We start from the raw sequence: 17,204 nt of genomic DNA, 5'->3' as shown, positions 1-17,204 counted from the left end.
TTTTGTATCTTGCCACAGCATGCAGACCTTATGTAAATTCATCATTTCATAGCAAAAACTTGGAGCCTCTATCCCTGCATCAGAGAGAGCATTTTTAAAAAGGCAAAAGTAAAAAGATGAGCAACTTCATGATATAATATTAAACTTCAAGAAGAGTAAAGTATTGCCCAAACTCTCTTTTGTATTTTTAAATCTCATTTCCAAAGCATAATTCAAGGACTTCTCTTATTTACAAGAACAAACCTATGCATTAAGAAAAAGCACACTGAGTTCTTGAGGAAAACGACTAATTGCAGGCAGATTATAGAACCTGAAGATTTTACCCTGAATGATTAGTATGTAGAGTGGACAAGAATAACAGAAATGTAGGAGGGAGTTGGTGATATTCCAATATCCTCAGTTTAGTAGAGCCGAAGTTTTGCAATGTCAAAAGTAATTTTACTGACGTTATTGTCAGTAAAATAAAAGTGGGAAATAAAAGTGCTCAGTGTAGAGGGCTGTATCAGAATCTGATGCTACTTCAAAAGTCATTACCTGTGTTGTGGCTTCTATTTCTGCCCTTCCCAAGGGCTAGTGTTACTGAATATAAGGTCAGTGCCATCCTCACAGTAGTGTTTCACTAACTCTCCCCTATAATCTGTGCTTGGCATTTGAGAGGTTAAAAAGAGTAGTATTGGAAAAAAACAGCTCTCTGACAACAGCACTGACTGTAAAAGTCAGTGATATATTTTGGAGGAAGAACTAAAAATATGTCAAAGATAGTTTCAGGCAAAACAGAGAAAATGTCAGTGTAATGACAGGTCTCAAAATCTGCAAGACTGTATGAAGTGTTATAAATATGTTCAAAACCAAAGTTTTGCTTGACAGGTTATCATTTACAATTTTTAACAATTAATGTTGCTGGTATGCAGTAGTGTGACTCTGAAAATAAGTTGGCATTTCTGAGTAATTTATTGACCTCGAAGAAAATTACACTTTCCTGGACTCACTTCAAAGTAACCTTCTTCTAATTGGCCTTGCAACCTGAAAGAAACCTCTTAACATGCTTTCCTTGGGGACAAGTTACTGGATAAATACCTGTGTAGTAAACAAATCTGTTAAAAAGAATCAAATTTTAGTGCAGCAAGATCACCTTTTGACAGCTTTATACTACATAAACGTGTCCAGAGAATGACAAGGCAACTGTATGTGTCTTTGTTATCCTACCATGCACTTAAGTTGTCTAGATTCTTGTTTGAGCTATAGCCTGGATTACGTTTATTGTGCTGGTAATGTAAGAAAGTTCCAATGGAAGTGCAGAGTGCAGCCATCCATAGGAAAATCTTTGTTGTAAAAAAGATAGTTGCCAAAAAAAAAAAAAAAAAAAAAAAGGAAAAGAAAAAGAAAAAAGAAAGAAGTTCTGCAATCTCTTCTGCCTTCCTTCTCACCTGAGAGGGAAGCATGTCTCTGAGCACACCTGTGCCTGTCATGTTAGGTTCAGGACTAACAAGGCTGTACTGGGAACAACTTCTTAGAGGTCTGGTTGAACTTTGTTCCGTGTGCCATGCTGCTGGCATCAATGAAGCTCTTCCAGGGAGCGAAATGTTCCAAGTGTCATTCAGCGCAGCAGCATGAGTTGTATGGCTTCTTTTTCACCCCTACTTTCAGGCACTTTAGTTTTAGTGCTATCAACCTATTTGGTTAGCAGGAGGACAAGCAGAGGGAAACACAGCTTTCAGTTTTGTGTGTGCCATCTCCCATTCAATCTGCTATATCGTTAATTGGGTTCCATTTCTTGCTCACTTTCATGTGATTATTGTAGTTATGTTGCAGCAAAAATAACTTCCTGCAACTTTACCTTTACCTCTCCTTTATTAAGACTGCTTTTATGTGTATTCTTAACCAGCTTTCTTCATCTGGCATAAGATGGTTGCATATATTGTGTCATTCCTCTGGTGAACAAAGTTATTCCTCCATATACTGTGGCAGACAAACAATTTGGATATGAGCAGATGAACAGAGATATAAATATAATGCATTTCCTTAGTGTTGTTTTCATTGTTTTTGTTTGTTTGTTTCACATAGGAAATAACAATATTGAGGAAACATTCAGAAATAGATAGAGACAAATGTAAGAACAAATATGTCACAGGCTTTCTTCAGGCAGTTCCAAAACCCTTTTCTGAAGATGGACCACTAAAGATGTAAAAGACAGTTGCTTTAAAACTATATACAAAGAAATAGGCAGTCTATTTCAAATATTTTAGCCTTAAAAAAAAAAATCTTTTGGGGAGGGATATTCAATTTTCATGCCTGCAAAAACAGTTTGTTTATTGTTCTGTATAGTGCTAAGTTCTTTTTGCATCAATTATATGCAATTATATGCAAAATAAAATACATTGGGCATTAATTCCTAGAGGTGTTTAACAGTGATATGTAAAATAGGATTTAGGTAATTCTGTTTCTCTGTGGAGGTTTTCAGGCCATAAGCAACCACTTTATCATTTACTCTTTGGGTAAAAGATTAACCCCACCTTTCCCTGAGTTTGACTGCTGGAAACAAAGCAAATGAAGGAGTCTGTTGTCAGCTGTGGAAAAGACATGAGTTATGATACTGCGGCACCAGTGAAGGTATCAACAACTACCAAGTACAACTGGCACTTGGAATAAATCCATAAAAAACAACCAACCATCTTTCATCCTTTCCTTGGAAAATAAAAAAGTTCCCAGCTGTGTCAGCACTATCAACAAGATAGGAAGCCAGCTCTAGCTGCTCGTGTGGAGGTCTGAATTGCCGTGCTAGATTACTGCAGCCACATAATTTTGTGCTTTGTTGTTTTTCCTGTTTGCAAGATCTGGAGTAGAAAAGTACCTCAGGAGTTTAATGATGCTTCTGTGATGCTTCAGTGTTTAAGAAGTAAGTCACCACACCTTATATCTCAGTAATATCCCTTGTGTGTTCTTTTAGCTGAACACTCACCTTGTTTACAAAGTTTTCCCTGGTGCTTCTGTACTGGTTACAGGACTGTCACAATGGCATGAGCTCAGGAAAGTGGAACAGAGATGCCATAATCTGTCTCTATTGGCTGAGATTGTAGCCTGAGAAAGTGCCAGCAAATATGACCAGCCTTGCACATTCTGCAGTCTCAATCAATTCTTTCATGACTATATGAAAACCTATGAATGAAATCAAGCTAGGCTGCATATTCATCTGTGCTGTTCACTTTCTCCTGCTCTCAGTAATGCTGACCTTTTTGAGGCTGTGGCAAAGGAACAAGCTATAGAGTTCAGCAGTTCTTTCAACTTGAGCAGGCTGCAGTAGAAACTCAACATCAAAATGAAGTTGCTGTCTGGAAGATTATATTCACTGATGTGCCAGCAATGAGCAGAACTATAGTACATTCAGAATCTGCTCCATAGCCTTGTAGTATATCATCCAAGGACTTTGACTTACTATTATCATCAAAAAAGAGACTGTATTTTAGCTTGTCTTTTTTCCAGTTGCCCTTATTCTTAGGTGTGCAAAACTGCATTTGGAAAGAATGGGTTATCTAGTGCTTAAATGAGATTGCTATTTGCTAAGTGCTGTTATACTACGCAGTTGTAAATTTTGCTTTTGTTATCTGTATCACGCTTACCATGTCCAACAGTTTTCACAGGATCTGTCTGCTTCTGGAACTTTTTTTAGAGTCTGGCATGGCTATGGATCAGGTAGTAAAGTCTGTCCTCCCCATCTTTCCTCCAGGTTTTTACTCATTCAGGACTGATTAGGAACAGAAGATTTTGGATCTGGCTATCAGAAGAAAGAATGCTGACACACTCTTCTAGGTGAAAATTAAAGCCATGATGGAAGATAACCAAAAGACTGGGCAACTATTGGAAATGGTAGTCAGCTAGGATGGGTGACCAAAAAGAAAAAGATGATACGTCTTTGAGAAAGACAGAGAAGTGCACTAGTACTGTAGATCAGCCAGCCTCAGCTTGCTGTCTAAAAGGAACATGAAATACATCCTTTCCTTGGGTGGTGTCTATCTGTTTCAAACTATGTGAAGGACAGGAAGGTAATATGGTCATCACATATTTACCAACTACAAATTATGTTTGAACAATCCGATTGCCTTTTCTAATTATCATGGTCAAGGGAAGGGTGATGGATGTCACTTGCTTTGACTTTAAGAGATTTTTATCCCTGCAACATTCTCATTTATAGCCAAAGGAAGCATGGGCAGCACAATAAGACTGCTAGATGGGTTGGACTGATGGGCTCAAAGGGTAGTTAATCAATGGCTTGATGTCTGTCTGGCAGAATGTCACAGGTAAGTACTGGGGGCATTGTTGGTCAATGTCTTCATCAGTGACCTGGATGAGGACTGTGCACCCTCAGCAAATCTGTGGATGATGCTAAAATAGAGAAAGTGCTTTATGCATAAAATAGTACAGCATCAGTCCAGGGAACTGTACGAAGCTATAGGATTGGGCAAAATAAATTTATGAAGTTAACAAGAAGAGTTAAATTCTGTACCTGGGTGAAAAATTCCGCGCACCAGTAAAGCTGGGAACTGGCTAGCTGGTGTGTTGCAAAGGTCATAGTGGATAGCAAGTTAATAGGACCAAAAGGTGGACTTCCATCACCAGGAAGGGAAACTGAACTGGGCTACAGTGAGCAGATTAGGTGAAATTATTATCCCTCTCACAATGGTGATGCTGTGTATATACATCTGGGATTCTGCATCCACTTCTGGGCTCTACAGTTCAAGTAGGATGACAAAAGCTGGCATCCGTTTAGCAGAGCTTGCAAGACTATCATGGGCCAAAAACATGTGACCTTTGAGAAGAGGCTGAGACATCTGGGCTTGTTTAGTCTGGCAAAGAAACAGCTAAGTGGTAATCTAATAGCTGCCTGCAGCAACCTAAATGGGAATTACCCAGATGGCAGAACCAAATTCTTCCAGGTACTGGCAGATGGTAAAATAAGAGGAAACAGCCCCAGGGTACAGCTTGGGAGATTCAGTTTGTACATTACAGAAAAGTTATTCACCGAAAGGGTAGTGTGCTAGTGGATTTGCTTACCCAGAGAGGTAACCAGTGGAATTGTCCTTCTTGGAGTCTTCAAGCCTTGGCTAGAAAAAACGTGGCAGCTGTCCTGGTATGCCCTTGGCAGCAGTTCTGCATCCAGCAAGCACTTCCAGCCAACTTTCTGCAAGTAACAAACTCAAAGGGCAACTCTGAAAAGAAAGTTGATGCTCCCAAATTCACGTGTTTATCTCATATTCTCTCTTTGGGATGATTTGGTTTTATGCTAGCATGTATAGGGGCAGTGAAAATAGAAATAATGACAAGGTGCTGGGGAAGGCTGTTTTGTCAATTGCAGTAGAAAAATAATAATAACAAAATAATCATAGGCCTCTAAGTTTCCTTTATGTGTTTTTTTGTCAAGCTAGACAGGAGCATTTCAGTCATCAAAAGCTTAAGCTGAGGTGTTCCAAGAAAAATGTGTGCTCAGGGCCTCAGGGGAGGAATGGAGGGTATGCTTGCTAATTTTATCTGGGAAGATACTTCCCTCTTGGGAGGACATAAAGTGACTGAGGTCCTTTCACAGTGGGAGCTCTGTTGCATAAATTGGTTTGCTGTGCATACTGGGCACAAAGCTTTCTGCTGCTGGCCAGAGATAAGATTGAGAAAAATGTTCTTGAACTGGACAGCCTCATTATCATTGCATGTAAAAACAGCCATTTGACTGCTTTAATTTTCACCAGCAGAAATAGTCACTTGAAGATTATTTTACTTACCTAAGACCACAGACTGCTATGTTATTGGCCACACTGCTTCCTCCCACATTCCTGTGCTGAGTTAACAAGAGAGGCCAGCATACATTTTCCACCACTGAGTTTTTCCTGAATCTCAATTATATGGCTTATGTTGGGAATGGCAGAACAGCTCAAAATACATCAGTAAATTAATGTTAAAAAGAAACAGATTTAATTAAGATCGTTTATCAGGGCATATAGCAGTTCTGGTAGGCTCTGTGGCTGTTCTTAGTGGAGTTACACAATAATTTGATAACTTGCAGGTTGACAATAGTATAACAGAAGTTGTCTGTGCTTTGGGGCAAAAACTGGAGGGGCAACACAGGTGAAGAGAGTAAGCTGCGTTACAGGCATGGAGTTGGGTTGGACCTGCCTGGCTCTCCAGAAGGGATACTTAACAAAGGGCTTTTTCTTAGTATATGCTTTTCTCTTTGATCCATGCTGCAGTCAAGTGAGCCTTGAAAACCAGCTTCAGTTTTCCCATCATCTTTTAAGTCTCTCTTAACATTTCAATAACCTTGGAGAAACATTGCTTGTCATGTAGCACATGTTGCCAGAGGGCACCAGTGTGATGATAAAATGCTCTGTGTATACATCCTAACAGGAGAGAAGAATTACACTTCCATTTTTTATTGCTATGATTTTTTCCTGACAAAGGCTTGATTTCTAATGTATGTCTGGGCACCAAATTAAGTAGCTGGGTACTCTGCTTGAGTAGGCCTTCAATTAGTCTGACCAGGAAATTGAATTCCTGCTATTCTTTTAGGAAAACTTCTCCAGACTTTAAATGAAGACAGAGAAGACCCACAGAAAGTAATTGCAATGGAGAATCTGTTTACAGATCGTCACTGAAGGAGAGATGTAATGCTGCCCTTTATCATCACTTGTCATAGCAGTGACAACCTGCAAACCTCCTGCCAGTGCATTATTCTTTATTTGTCACCACCTGTGCCAACTCTTGCCCTGGCAGGTGCCTGGCATGTGTCAAACATATGATTCATGGGTACATTTGATCAGCACTGGGAAGAAAATGATGATGTATTTTCTTTTAAATTACAAATTAGACGTTTATTTCCCACATCTAGTGACAGGGGTTTTGGCTTCTTTATATCCAAAGTGCACCATTTATAGCTCACTGTAGAATTTAAATATTGGCTTCTCTCTCATGCCTAACTCTGAAAGTGAAATTTATGTAATATTACAGCACAGAAATGAAACCAATGTACCTCCCAGTTTTATTGTTGTGGCAAGCTTTCCTGAACTGATCCCTTTGGTAATAAATGGGCTGAATGTGTTGTCTCCTGGAGATTTAAAGGCCATTTTATTTCCTGTTGCATTCTGTTTTGCACACTATGTTATAATTGCTGCCAGATAATTTCTTCAAAATTATAGTTTTTCTCTGGCATTGATTGTTGCATGTTTATTTGGGTACTAGAGCTCACTTGCTTCTAAATGTGTATATAGAATATATAGGCTTGTGTGAGAGATGTTTCTTCTGGAGATAATAATAGAAACACAATAACTGGGAACTGCGAGAAAATGTAAATGTACTATAGGAAAGAAAAATATTTTTCTCTTAGAAGAAAGAAGTTTATGGAGTGCTGGGAGAGGGGGACAGTTTGTTATTTTAGGAAAATACGAGATTAATTTTGTTAATAACAACAGTTACCATCTAAATCACTTATTAGTCAAATTTATTGCCATACAGAACATTTGAAAGTCTTGTCCGGTCTGTTTTAAGTAATACTTGAGAAGTGAGATTCCCGGGTATTGTCTTTGTCAAAACGTCCATGTCTTTATGATCACTGGCTCTTATTAAGTAGCTAGCCCAGCTGCTGACTGCAGATCCTGCAGAATTGCTACTATTCTGCATGAGCATTTTCTTTCATAGTCTTACCTTTAGTAATGCCAGCATACTGAGTAATGCAGGGATGGCTTTTGTGAGTAATTCAACAGAAAGGATATGTTTTACTACCTATATAAATAGAATAAAATGCTACATTTTTCTTTACAACTACTACTGTTCTGCTGCCTCTGGCTGTTACTCTGTGGATTTTTATGCTATCAGAGATCAGTAAGATTAGAATCAGATAGTGCCACAATACACTGCAAGAGAAAATGCAATGTGAAAGTACTTTCATGTTTATTTAAATTTGGAAAAAAAATATTTATGGATCCTAAAAGGGATTTTTTTTCTTCGCTTTCTTTTCATTCTGAGAAGAATATTACAGTTGGTTGTTGAACCTAAATGCTTCATGATATTTTTTGATAATAAATTCCAAAACTTTCTTCTTGGCCAAAGCTCCAAACTATATGGTAGGTGTTGTTACTGGCATCTCTTTGACTGTGTCATGACTTACTGTTAGAATATTACCAATACGTGGCTCTAGATCCCTTATGTATTGCCACTAATCTACATATTTCCTTTTGTATATAGACCTGATCTTTTATGTCACTTATCTAAGCTTTATAAAAATTCACTCTTAAATTTGTTTTCTTCCTGGTTACTTCTAGTTATGTCTAAATGAGGGTGTATTTAGAATTCTGTGTGAACAACATGTGCAATTTTTACCTCTTATTTGTATACCTCTTACTTGTGAGTTGTTCTTTGAATCACAGGGAGAAAATGATAAAATGAAAGTATCTGAAAACAATGTTGGGGCACATAATTGACATCAAAAGATGTGCTGGCTGTTTTAATGCAGTTCTTTACAAATCAAATGATAGTCTGTTTGAAATGTGTGGAGAGCTATTTGAAGGAAATGGAGGAAGAAGATGGTGTAGTGAACTCTTGTTTGTTGTGCAGAATTTCAGCTACCATTCTGGCCAAAAAAAAAAAAAAATATATATATATATATAAATAATGTGAAAGATCTCTTTTCCTGAGTTTGCAAGGAATCTGAAGCAATGAAGGAACAGTATGAACTATCATTGTTTTCATGGAGTTCAAGTTCAGATACAACTGATGACAATCAAATTATATTCATTTATTTCATTGTTTACCAATTGATATAAGAACAGAAAAGAATGCAGCATAGCATGACTGTGTACATCATCTCTCTCTGAAGTGTTTCCTTAAAGAGATGGGCTTTCAGTATTTGCTTATTGCAAGATGTGCAAGGAAAGAAATCAAGTCCTTTGAGCAAGGCTGGGCACACAGCTCAATTTCACTGTATTTATTTGGCCCAAGGCAAGTGATAACAGAGTGCATGTGAAGACAGCATTTGTGTGTGTTTAAGCATCAGTGGATATTCAAACTTACTTGCAAGGGCTTTAACTTAGTTGTTGTGACACCTGAGTAAAGGTCCAGTTTAGGCTTTCCTTGAATTTCTAAATAGGGAACAGAGAGCCTACCCCCACCAGGAACAACTTGGATTGTTTAAGCTCCTGCTTCTGTCCATCAAGGGGATGAGGAGGTGCCTTGGTAGCTGCCTTCACATACACAAGGGGAAATTGCCAGCCTGTGAGCCAGCTCATGGGAAATGGTAAAGCACTCACACCTGGTGCTGAGCTGCATAGTAGGATCCTCTGATCAGCCAGTCTCATCAATGAACCACCTCTGAAGGCAGACAGGTAAAGATGGAGGATGTGCACATAGCCAAGCTGTTAAGTGCTTGCTGGCCTAGTTGGAGAGCTCTGTTCAGGCTGGATCACTTGAATCTTTTTGTTAGTTGTCTGTGCAGTATGCAACAATGTGGTCAGCTTCTTTGCCGGGGAGGGGGCATGCATGGGTTAGTGTGAAAATCTGAAGACTTGTGGGTGCAAGAGGTCACAGGTGAAAGGGTTAGATGACCTTAGAGTATTACATGACATTATCATAGTGTCTCAGGACTAAAAGAAGCCGCAGTACCTAACAGATTAGATTTGCTCTACTTTGGAAGTATGTAATATCCTGTCATTTTGAAACTCTTTCATTTTTCATGGCCATAAGATGATGCAATTTACAGTGGAAAAAAAATCCAGATTGACAGCCCTAACAGATTTTCTTTTATTTCCTGCAAGGACTCTTTGTATCTTTGTTTTTAAGGTCTATTTCCCTTCTTCTGTATTCCTGCACTATGGGAATAACCTCAATGGAGCTCATAAAAACAGCAAAACGGGTCAATAAATATATGCTTTAGACAGTCTTGCACACGGGCAAAAAATGATCTAAGACTTGATTTAACCTCAGGCCAGTCATGATAGTGAATTGTAGCTGGTACCTAAAATGAGTCAGAGTGGCATACAGCCCTTGTCATGTGAGTATGGTTGGGCATACAAAGATCATCATTCAAAGTCACAGTGCATCTCTTGTCATTGTGACTGCTGGGGGCTTTTTTTATTATTTTTTATTTTTATTTTTTATTTTTTTTTATTGAGGTATATAACTAGCAAAATGGGATGAAAAAGGGATGCTGCTGCTTCTCTTATTTCAGAATGAAATCTGGGAATTTTCCAATTAGCCGTAGAGTAGGAGACAAAAACATTTGATGTTTATCTGAATGTGATCCTTACTTTTTGAAATAAGGTCTCAGATTTGGCCTTTAACATATTTCTCTGATTTCTCACAATCATCCTAGGAGGACTTTTTCACAACACTTTTGTTTACAACTTGATCTAGTACTCCTGGGTAGTACTATGAATGCAAAACACTCTCTTGACTCAGTAGCTCTCCAAAGTATTCTGTTTCTCCCTCTCAAAGCCCACAGCTTGTTCTGCAGTTCTTGTCAGATGATGGTCTCAAGCCTCTCCCTTGTCAATGTGAGCATACATTGATATCCAGTTCAGAGAAGTATCCCATACGGTATTCTCTTATTAAATGCGTATAACTTGTCCCTGCTGCTCTGGATTTACCAGCAGCATGTCAACAATTCAATGTTTCCTACTCCTTCTCATCTATGGGTAGATTTAGAAAGTCTTGTTTGTTGATCTGCTAGGAAGTAGAGGAGCAGAGACAAGAAGGAGCACAAGCAGGAAGCTGTGTTTCAGTAGAGCTTAATTTTACTTTAACACAAGATCCTGTATTCCCTGTAGTGTGACTTTACTTGTTGCCTTTAAATCTTTGTGTCAGCATTATACACTTGAGGGTACTGCTGAAGAAGTCCCTTCTGGTAGTCCGTAACAAACTTCTTGCAATCAATAACGATGTAGGGTCTGGATCAAAGCCTGTATTGACTGACCACACAAGTCCAAACAATAAAGAGGTGATATAAGAAGCAATCATAACTTGGCAAACCTATTTCAGTGAGATTTAGTTTGCAACTCCTAGCATCACTAAATGTGGCACATCAACAGTTTTCATTACTGGAGAGTATGCTTTTCTCTCCTTTTTTTTCTTGCCAAAGAAGTTATCAAACTTTTCTGAAGTAATGAACCTGACAAGCTGAGGTGTTATATCAAAGGCAAAATATCAGTGTTTCTGATGCAGATGTATTTAGGAAGAGCCAAAACGGTAGGGTGTGGTGTTTTGTTTGTTTCTTGTTAGTGGTGGTGGTTGATTTGGGGTTTTATAGTTCTTAGTGTCTGTTTTTAGCCAGAATAAAAGAAGTTCCTGAAGGTGCTGTTTTATGAAACAAACATCCAGGTTATGCAGATAACAGAATCTATCAACTGCTCTACATTTGCAGCTTAATTTTATTAGTATGTCAGCTGTCCATTTGCTTCACACTGGTATCCAACTATTATGATCTTCCTTCATGTCTGTTTCCCTTCCCATTACAGAAACAATCTAATAATGCTAGTTTAATGGTTACTTTTTAAAAGTTGCTTTCCGTGCGTATTTCTTCATAATTAGTTGCTAATAGGAAGCCCACTTGGAAAGGACACCGTTTATAAAGCAGTATGCCAGAATGTTTATCTGGCCTTGGGCTGCAGGAACCAGAGGATGTATGAATATCCTGCAGTTGTTTTGGCCATGATTATATCGTGGATGGCAGGTTGCCAGTAGCAACTGCAGTAAAAGGTCCAGAGTGTCAGTGTCTTCCTCTGGGTGATAAAACAGAGAACATTTGCACTTTCCGAACTGCCTCACAGAGGATTTGTGGCAGATTTTGGAGGTCTTGAAGAGACAAGATACGGAAGTGGATAAGCTGCTTGCAGGTTGTATGCCAACCTATCCTTCTGTTGGCTCTTCCAGGCCTGGCACCACTGACGCTTTTTTTGCCCTTCTTTCTAGAACATTTAAAAGAGAAGCTGGAGGAATACATGGTCCGTTTTGCCAAAGTGAGGATTGTACGTACCAAGAAACGAGAAGGGCTCATTCGGACCAGACTGCTAGGAGCCTCGCTGGCTAGAGGAGAAGTCTTGACATTTCTGGATTCCCATTGCGAAGTCAACGTGAATTGGCTGCCTCCCTTGCTTAGTAAGTGTACGAGTGTTCATCAGCCACTAAAATTACAGCATTCAGCATAGCTTAAGCAATCAAAACCGTGTCCCGCAATAAGAAGGACATACAATGTATAGAAGTGTTTAGAGCTGCTCTGCAGTTTCTGAAGAGTCAGTATAATAGAGAACTCAGAGAAACCTGAGCAGCTCCATTTTTTTAATTTTTATTTATTTATTTTGCAACAGAGCTAGTGAAAATTTGAAGTATCACTTCGGCCTATTACAGTTGCATTTTATTATTACTACTACTAAGCATGCTACTAAATCTAGTATTATGCCATGCCCTTACTATATACCTGAGAACGTTAGTTATGCAGGTATCGTACTGCTTCCTGGTCTTCCACATTCCATTAAAACAGCTTTTGCTGTAAATGTATCTAGGACCTCGGAGTTAAATCCAATAACAACTGCATTCGCAAGAGAAAGCTCAGAGAGAATGATTAGCTATTGACTGCTTTGCTGAAATCCAGCTGCAGCCAGTAAAGCTCCATTAGTCAAAGGAATGGAAAGAATCAATTGTAGTCTAGGATTTCACTCAGGAAACAGTAGTCCCCTTTTCTATACACCTGACTACATGCAAAGCATATGTGCTTTGCAGTGCATTTTTTTCCCAAACAAAACCAAATGAAACTTCTGAATTTGTTGTTAAAGAAATTGGTATTATTTAAATGGATATGTCACAAGTATAAGACAGGTTAGTGTTTCATCAGCTAGTGGTTATTGTTTCTTGAATGTTGTTCTTAGGCTAGGTATGGCCATACAATAAGCTAATAAAGCATTTAGAGCCAAGAAGAGGGCACTGTTCTGGTAAGAACTATCACTTGAGACCAAAAAAAGAAAAAAAGTAGTAGCAACTAGTTTTCTTTCAGAACAATAACAGGAGAATCTACAAAATTCTGAATTTACATCCTTTCTATCTTCCATATCAATTTATAAATCCAGTCTATCCCCTTGTTACCACAATGTCCTTAATCACACGATCATCCTTTTTAAAAGTAACCTCACTATCTTCATGTGAAGCCCAAGTGACATAAAGGAGCAGAAGGAAATACAAGTTTTAACTATCTTTCCACAAGCAGCTCTAACAGATATCTGTTAAACACTGTGAAGTGTATTATACATAAACTGTACGTATACGGTTTTCCTCTGCTTTCTAATTTTGCCTGAAGGTGCATAATACATCTCCCTAATGTAAAAAATTCAGGAAGACTCACTCTTGTCTGCTGGAATCTTTTGCTAAATTGTTGAAGATTAGATGTAGCCTTTCTGTTTTGCTAGTTTAGACATGGGAAAATTGCAGTTGTGAAATCAGTTCCTTTTCTTGCTTTCTTGTCTGAAGTGAAGGTACAGGTAGCTGGGTTTGACCCCATAAAAGCTTTAAACAGAATGGTCACAAAGAATTCATAAATGCAGCTATGTTCAGTTGAGTATTGAACTGATGACCGCTACCCCCGACTTCAAGCAAGAAAACTGGAAAGATGAGAGAAGCTTCATCAGGGACCAAGACCCAGTTCTCCTCAGCTCTCAATGCAATTTGATCTCTCTCATTCCCTTTTAGTGGAAATACCCTTAGTTAACTAGCTAGAAGATCTGGAAAATCTTGAGGAACACAGGAGTCCAAGGTCAATAGGCTTTATTTTGAAAGAAAAAAAAAAAAAGAGTATTACATAAAGAAGGACAAATAGAGAATGATCACAAAGCTAATATACTTAAGGATGACTTGTGCCCTGTTTTCTTAAAGGGAAGAGAGAATTGCTTTGAACCATTAGGGGGCAAATATTTTCTATCTGGAAATTGGATGACACGTAATAGTAGTAATAGTAAAGTTGGTGTTTTTTTTAATTTTGTGTTGTTTTTCTTTGTCTAGTTTTTCAAGTGTTTATCTTAAGATTTGTCTTATGTTTTAATCAGTACTGCATTTAATGAATGTCATTCAAGGAAACCAGAACAGAGTCTATAATGAGTACTTACTGTTTTGAAGCTGGCCCTATTTTAGCTATGATTTTTTTGTTGTTGTTGTTCAAGAATAGTGAAAAGTCCTCAAAAAGGACTTTTCAACCCCATACTGTGATGAAGACTGTCAGTCTTCACTGAGAGCAGCAGTGTTCTGCACTTCTCAGAGCAGTGGCAAACAGCTTTTCACAAAATGAGATTTTGCAAGTTGGAGGATGGGAAAAAAAAAAAGAAAGAAAAACAAAAACAAACAAAAAAGAGCAATCACTTAAAGCCAGGTCTCAAAGTTATTTAGGCATCTAATTTACATTTTAAGAATTGGCTATCATTTTTTAGACCAAAGAAAGGCCTAGTTATCTTAGGACTTGTTACGTATCTAAATGCTTCTAAGGAGAACAGGCATAGGTGTTTTCTGTGTGTGTGTGTGTATATATATGAATATATATACATATATATATATTCAGTTACAGTCCTTTGTTGTTGTTTTTTCTTTAAAACAGGTGCAAAATGGCTTTTCTTTATTTTCTTTAAGCTTTATTTAGTTTATTTAGTTAGCTTAAACAGCATTCCAAACTGAGATAAGCCACTCCAAAACTGAGATCTGAGGGAGTTTTGCCTGATGTTCACAGAGCAGGCAACTGTAATCATGTAAAAATGTTGGCAAACACAGCTGTTTGTTATCACTTCTTAGTAATATAAAGCCAGCAGAGGGAAAGCTGTGATTTGAGCTTCAGCTGCAGTATTTGAGCCCAGTGTAGTGAAGAATCACAGTTATCATGGGTTCAAGGAAAGAAACTGAGGAGCAAAACAGCTGAAAGATGCAGGCACATCTTTCTTTCTGCTGATGTTGCTGCAGAAGTAGGAAGAGAGGGGAGATGGAAACACAGATCAATAGTGCTGTAGGTTACCAAAGCCAGCTTTGTCGAAACATTTTTTTTTTCCTCATCAAGAATTAAAATTACGTCATGCTTAGCAAGTTACCAGGACACCTGCTGGCCATAGCTGTCCGTCTCCATGATGTTATACATGATACGTTACTTGCCAGTGGGGAAGACTGAAGAGCTCAAATGCTCATGACAAGTCAGATAACATGAGGTAACTTGTTGAGCTACTCACATGTCACCATCCATAATTCCATACATAAGTACAAAAATAAGATTATTTGCAAAGTAGTATTGTTTCTTAAATTGGGCCAATTTGAAACAAGAACTCAAAATTAAAGGAGTGCACCTTTCTCTTAAAGACAGAACCTAAATTTTTTTTAGATAGTGGCTTATCCAACATTGAAAACTTTTGCTTACTACTACATTCATATGCTCTGCTTGATAATAAAATTGCTGAATTCAAATATGTACATATAATTGCTTAAAATTTCAATAGCGAAAACTGAGCACTGTACCCATGTACTCTCTTAATCCCAGGCCTTCTCTCAAATCTGAAAGATTTTTACACGTACGATGATGCTTATCTGTCTGCTTTTCCCTGTTTCTGCAACATATTTGCATTGAAATATGGTGTGGACATTTTCAGACAGATAGGAATTTATGAGAGGATGAGGAAGCTGTAAAGAGTTTCCTGTGCCTTTCAGTTTTGTACATTAGGAGTAGGTGGGATAAAGAGCAGCATGTGGCAAAGGCAGCAGCGTGTTCACACCTATAAAAGTATGATACAAGTACTCTTGTGGAACGTAAGCTGCCTGTACAGCCCGTTTTTCTGTTTCCTGAATTCATACTGGGGCTACATTTAAGCCTGAGAAGTATGCAAAATTCAGTATTTTACACATACCAAAAGAGACACTGAGGCTGAATGTTTTGTTACTCTGCATTTTGGTGTACAACTACATAATTTAACAGACTGGTTTCATCAAAAGTCAGTATCTTCCTATAGCACATCATCATCTCAGAAACATTTTAAGGGATGAGAAGCGTAAGTTTTGCAGATAACCCAAGACCAGGCACGTAAGTATTGTCTTACTTGCAAAAATCTTGCAGTTTTAGGAAGAAAGACTAGGCTTGAGTGTGGGCCCGGCTCAGTTTTCTTCCTGGCTGTCTCTGCTTGGGACTTGGAGGTTTCCAATCCTCCAGTCTATTTTAAACTCTTGAAAATCAAGAGAAGGATGTCAGTATATTATGAGTCTACCTTTAACCTACTCCAGCCAAATCAATCCCATTTAGTTTCTCTCCTCTAATCAGTTTAGAAAGGGGCGATCAGAGGCAGATTATTATAAGCCCCGTAACTATTAGCAGGACCATCACAGGAAAGAGATTATGTAAAAATGACTTTACATAATGATTACAGATAGCACTACACAGTGTACCAATGAATGTAATTATATTTGGCAATAGGAACAGTAATGCAGCCATTATGTTTCAGAAGAGTTTCCTAGAAGTTTGTGAGAGCCTGGACATTAAATTTATTTCACTACTAACTAAAGGATTAGGACGTAAAAAACCACTGAACTTCCAGGCACAGCAATTTCTCACTAGCAGTCAGTATTGTTCCCCTATTTGGACAGTCTCTTAACAATAGCTGAGAATAAATATGAAAGCTACAGTTAGCTAAACTATATGTATTTTTTTTTCATTTCAATCCTTCAGAAGCAGGGAAACAAAATCTATATTATTAATAATACCACCAACATTTCCTGCCTTCTGATCCAAATACTCATTCAACATTCAGCCCTCTGATTATTTTTTTTAGGATATTTTCAAGCACTAGTAAAATCTAACCCTTAATTTATTTTTTTTTTCACATAGACACATAAAAATTTATTACATAGTTTAGAGAATCTGGGCTATCATTTGGAGAAAAAGCTTTACTGTAGTTGGATTTTTGAGATCTTGTTTTTTTTTCACAGATAGTCTTTCTCCTGTCCTTTAATGCCAACACAGCTACAAACTTTCCCTGTACCTCCTCACTTCAGTACATTATTCTTCTGCCTAATTCGTGCAGTTGGCATATCTTCTTTCCTGTTGTTTCTTTTCTGTTGAGCTCTAAGGGATTTAGCAATAAGTTTCACCAAAGGCAGACTCAGGTCCACCCTACTTTTATATTAGAGATGGAATTTGATTTAGTCTCACAGCTCTAATTTTTTTTAAGCCA

At 38.0% G+C, this 17,204-nt stretch overlaps 1 protein-coding gene across 1 annotated transcript in view; it reads left to right on the top strand.

Moving 5' to 3' along the window:
• Positions 1 to 17,204, top strand: part of GALNTL6 (polypeptide N-acetylgalactosaminyltransferase like 6) — a gene marked incomplete at its 5' end in the record, with an annotated part of 473,354 nt that overhangs the window by 378,301 nt on the left and 77,849 nt on the right. The window contains one exon of the mRNA XM_082759240.1: positions 11,941 to 12,126. Within this exon, the coding sequence (XP_082615366.1) occupies positions 11,941 to 12,126 (186 nt within the window). The remainder of the gene's footprint in view (positions 1 to 11,940; positions 12,127 to 17,204) is intronic.

The sequence above is a fragment of the Aythya marila genome, assembly GCF_965140915.1.
Source record: "Aythya marila genome assembly, chromosome: 4".
In the NCBI taxonomy this organism is placed as follows: Eukaryota; Metazoa; Chordata; class Aves; order Anseriformes; family Anatidae; genus Aythya; species Aythya marila.
Note: the sequence above shows the minus strand (reverse complement) of the source record. Positions and strands in the feature narration are given on the sequence as shown.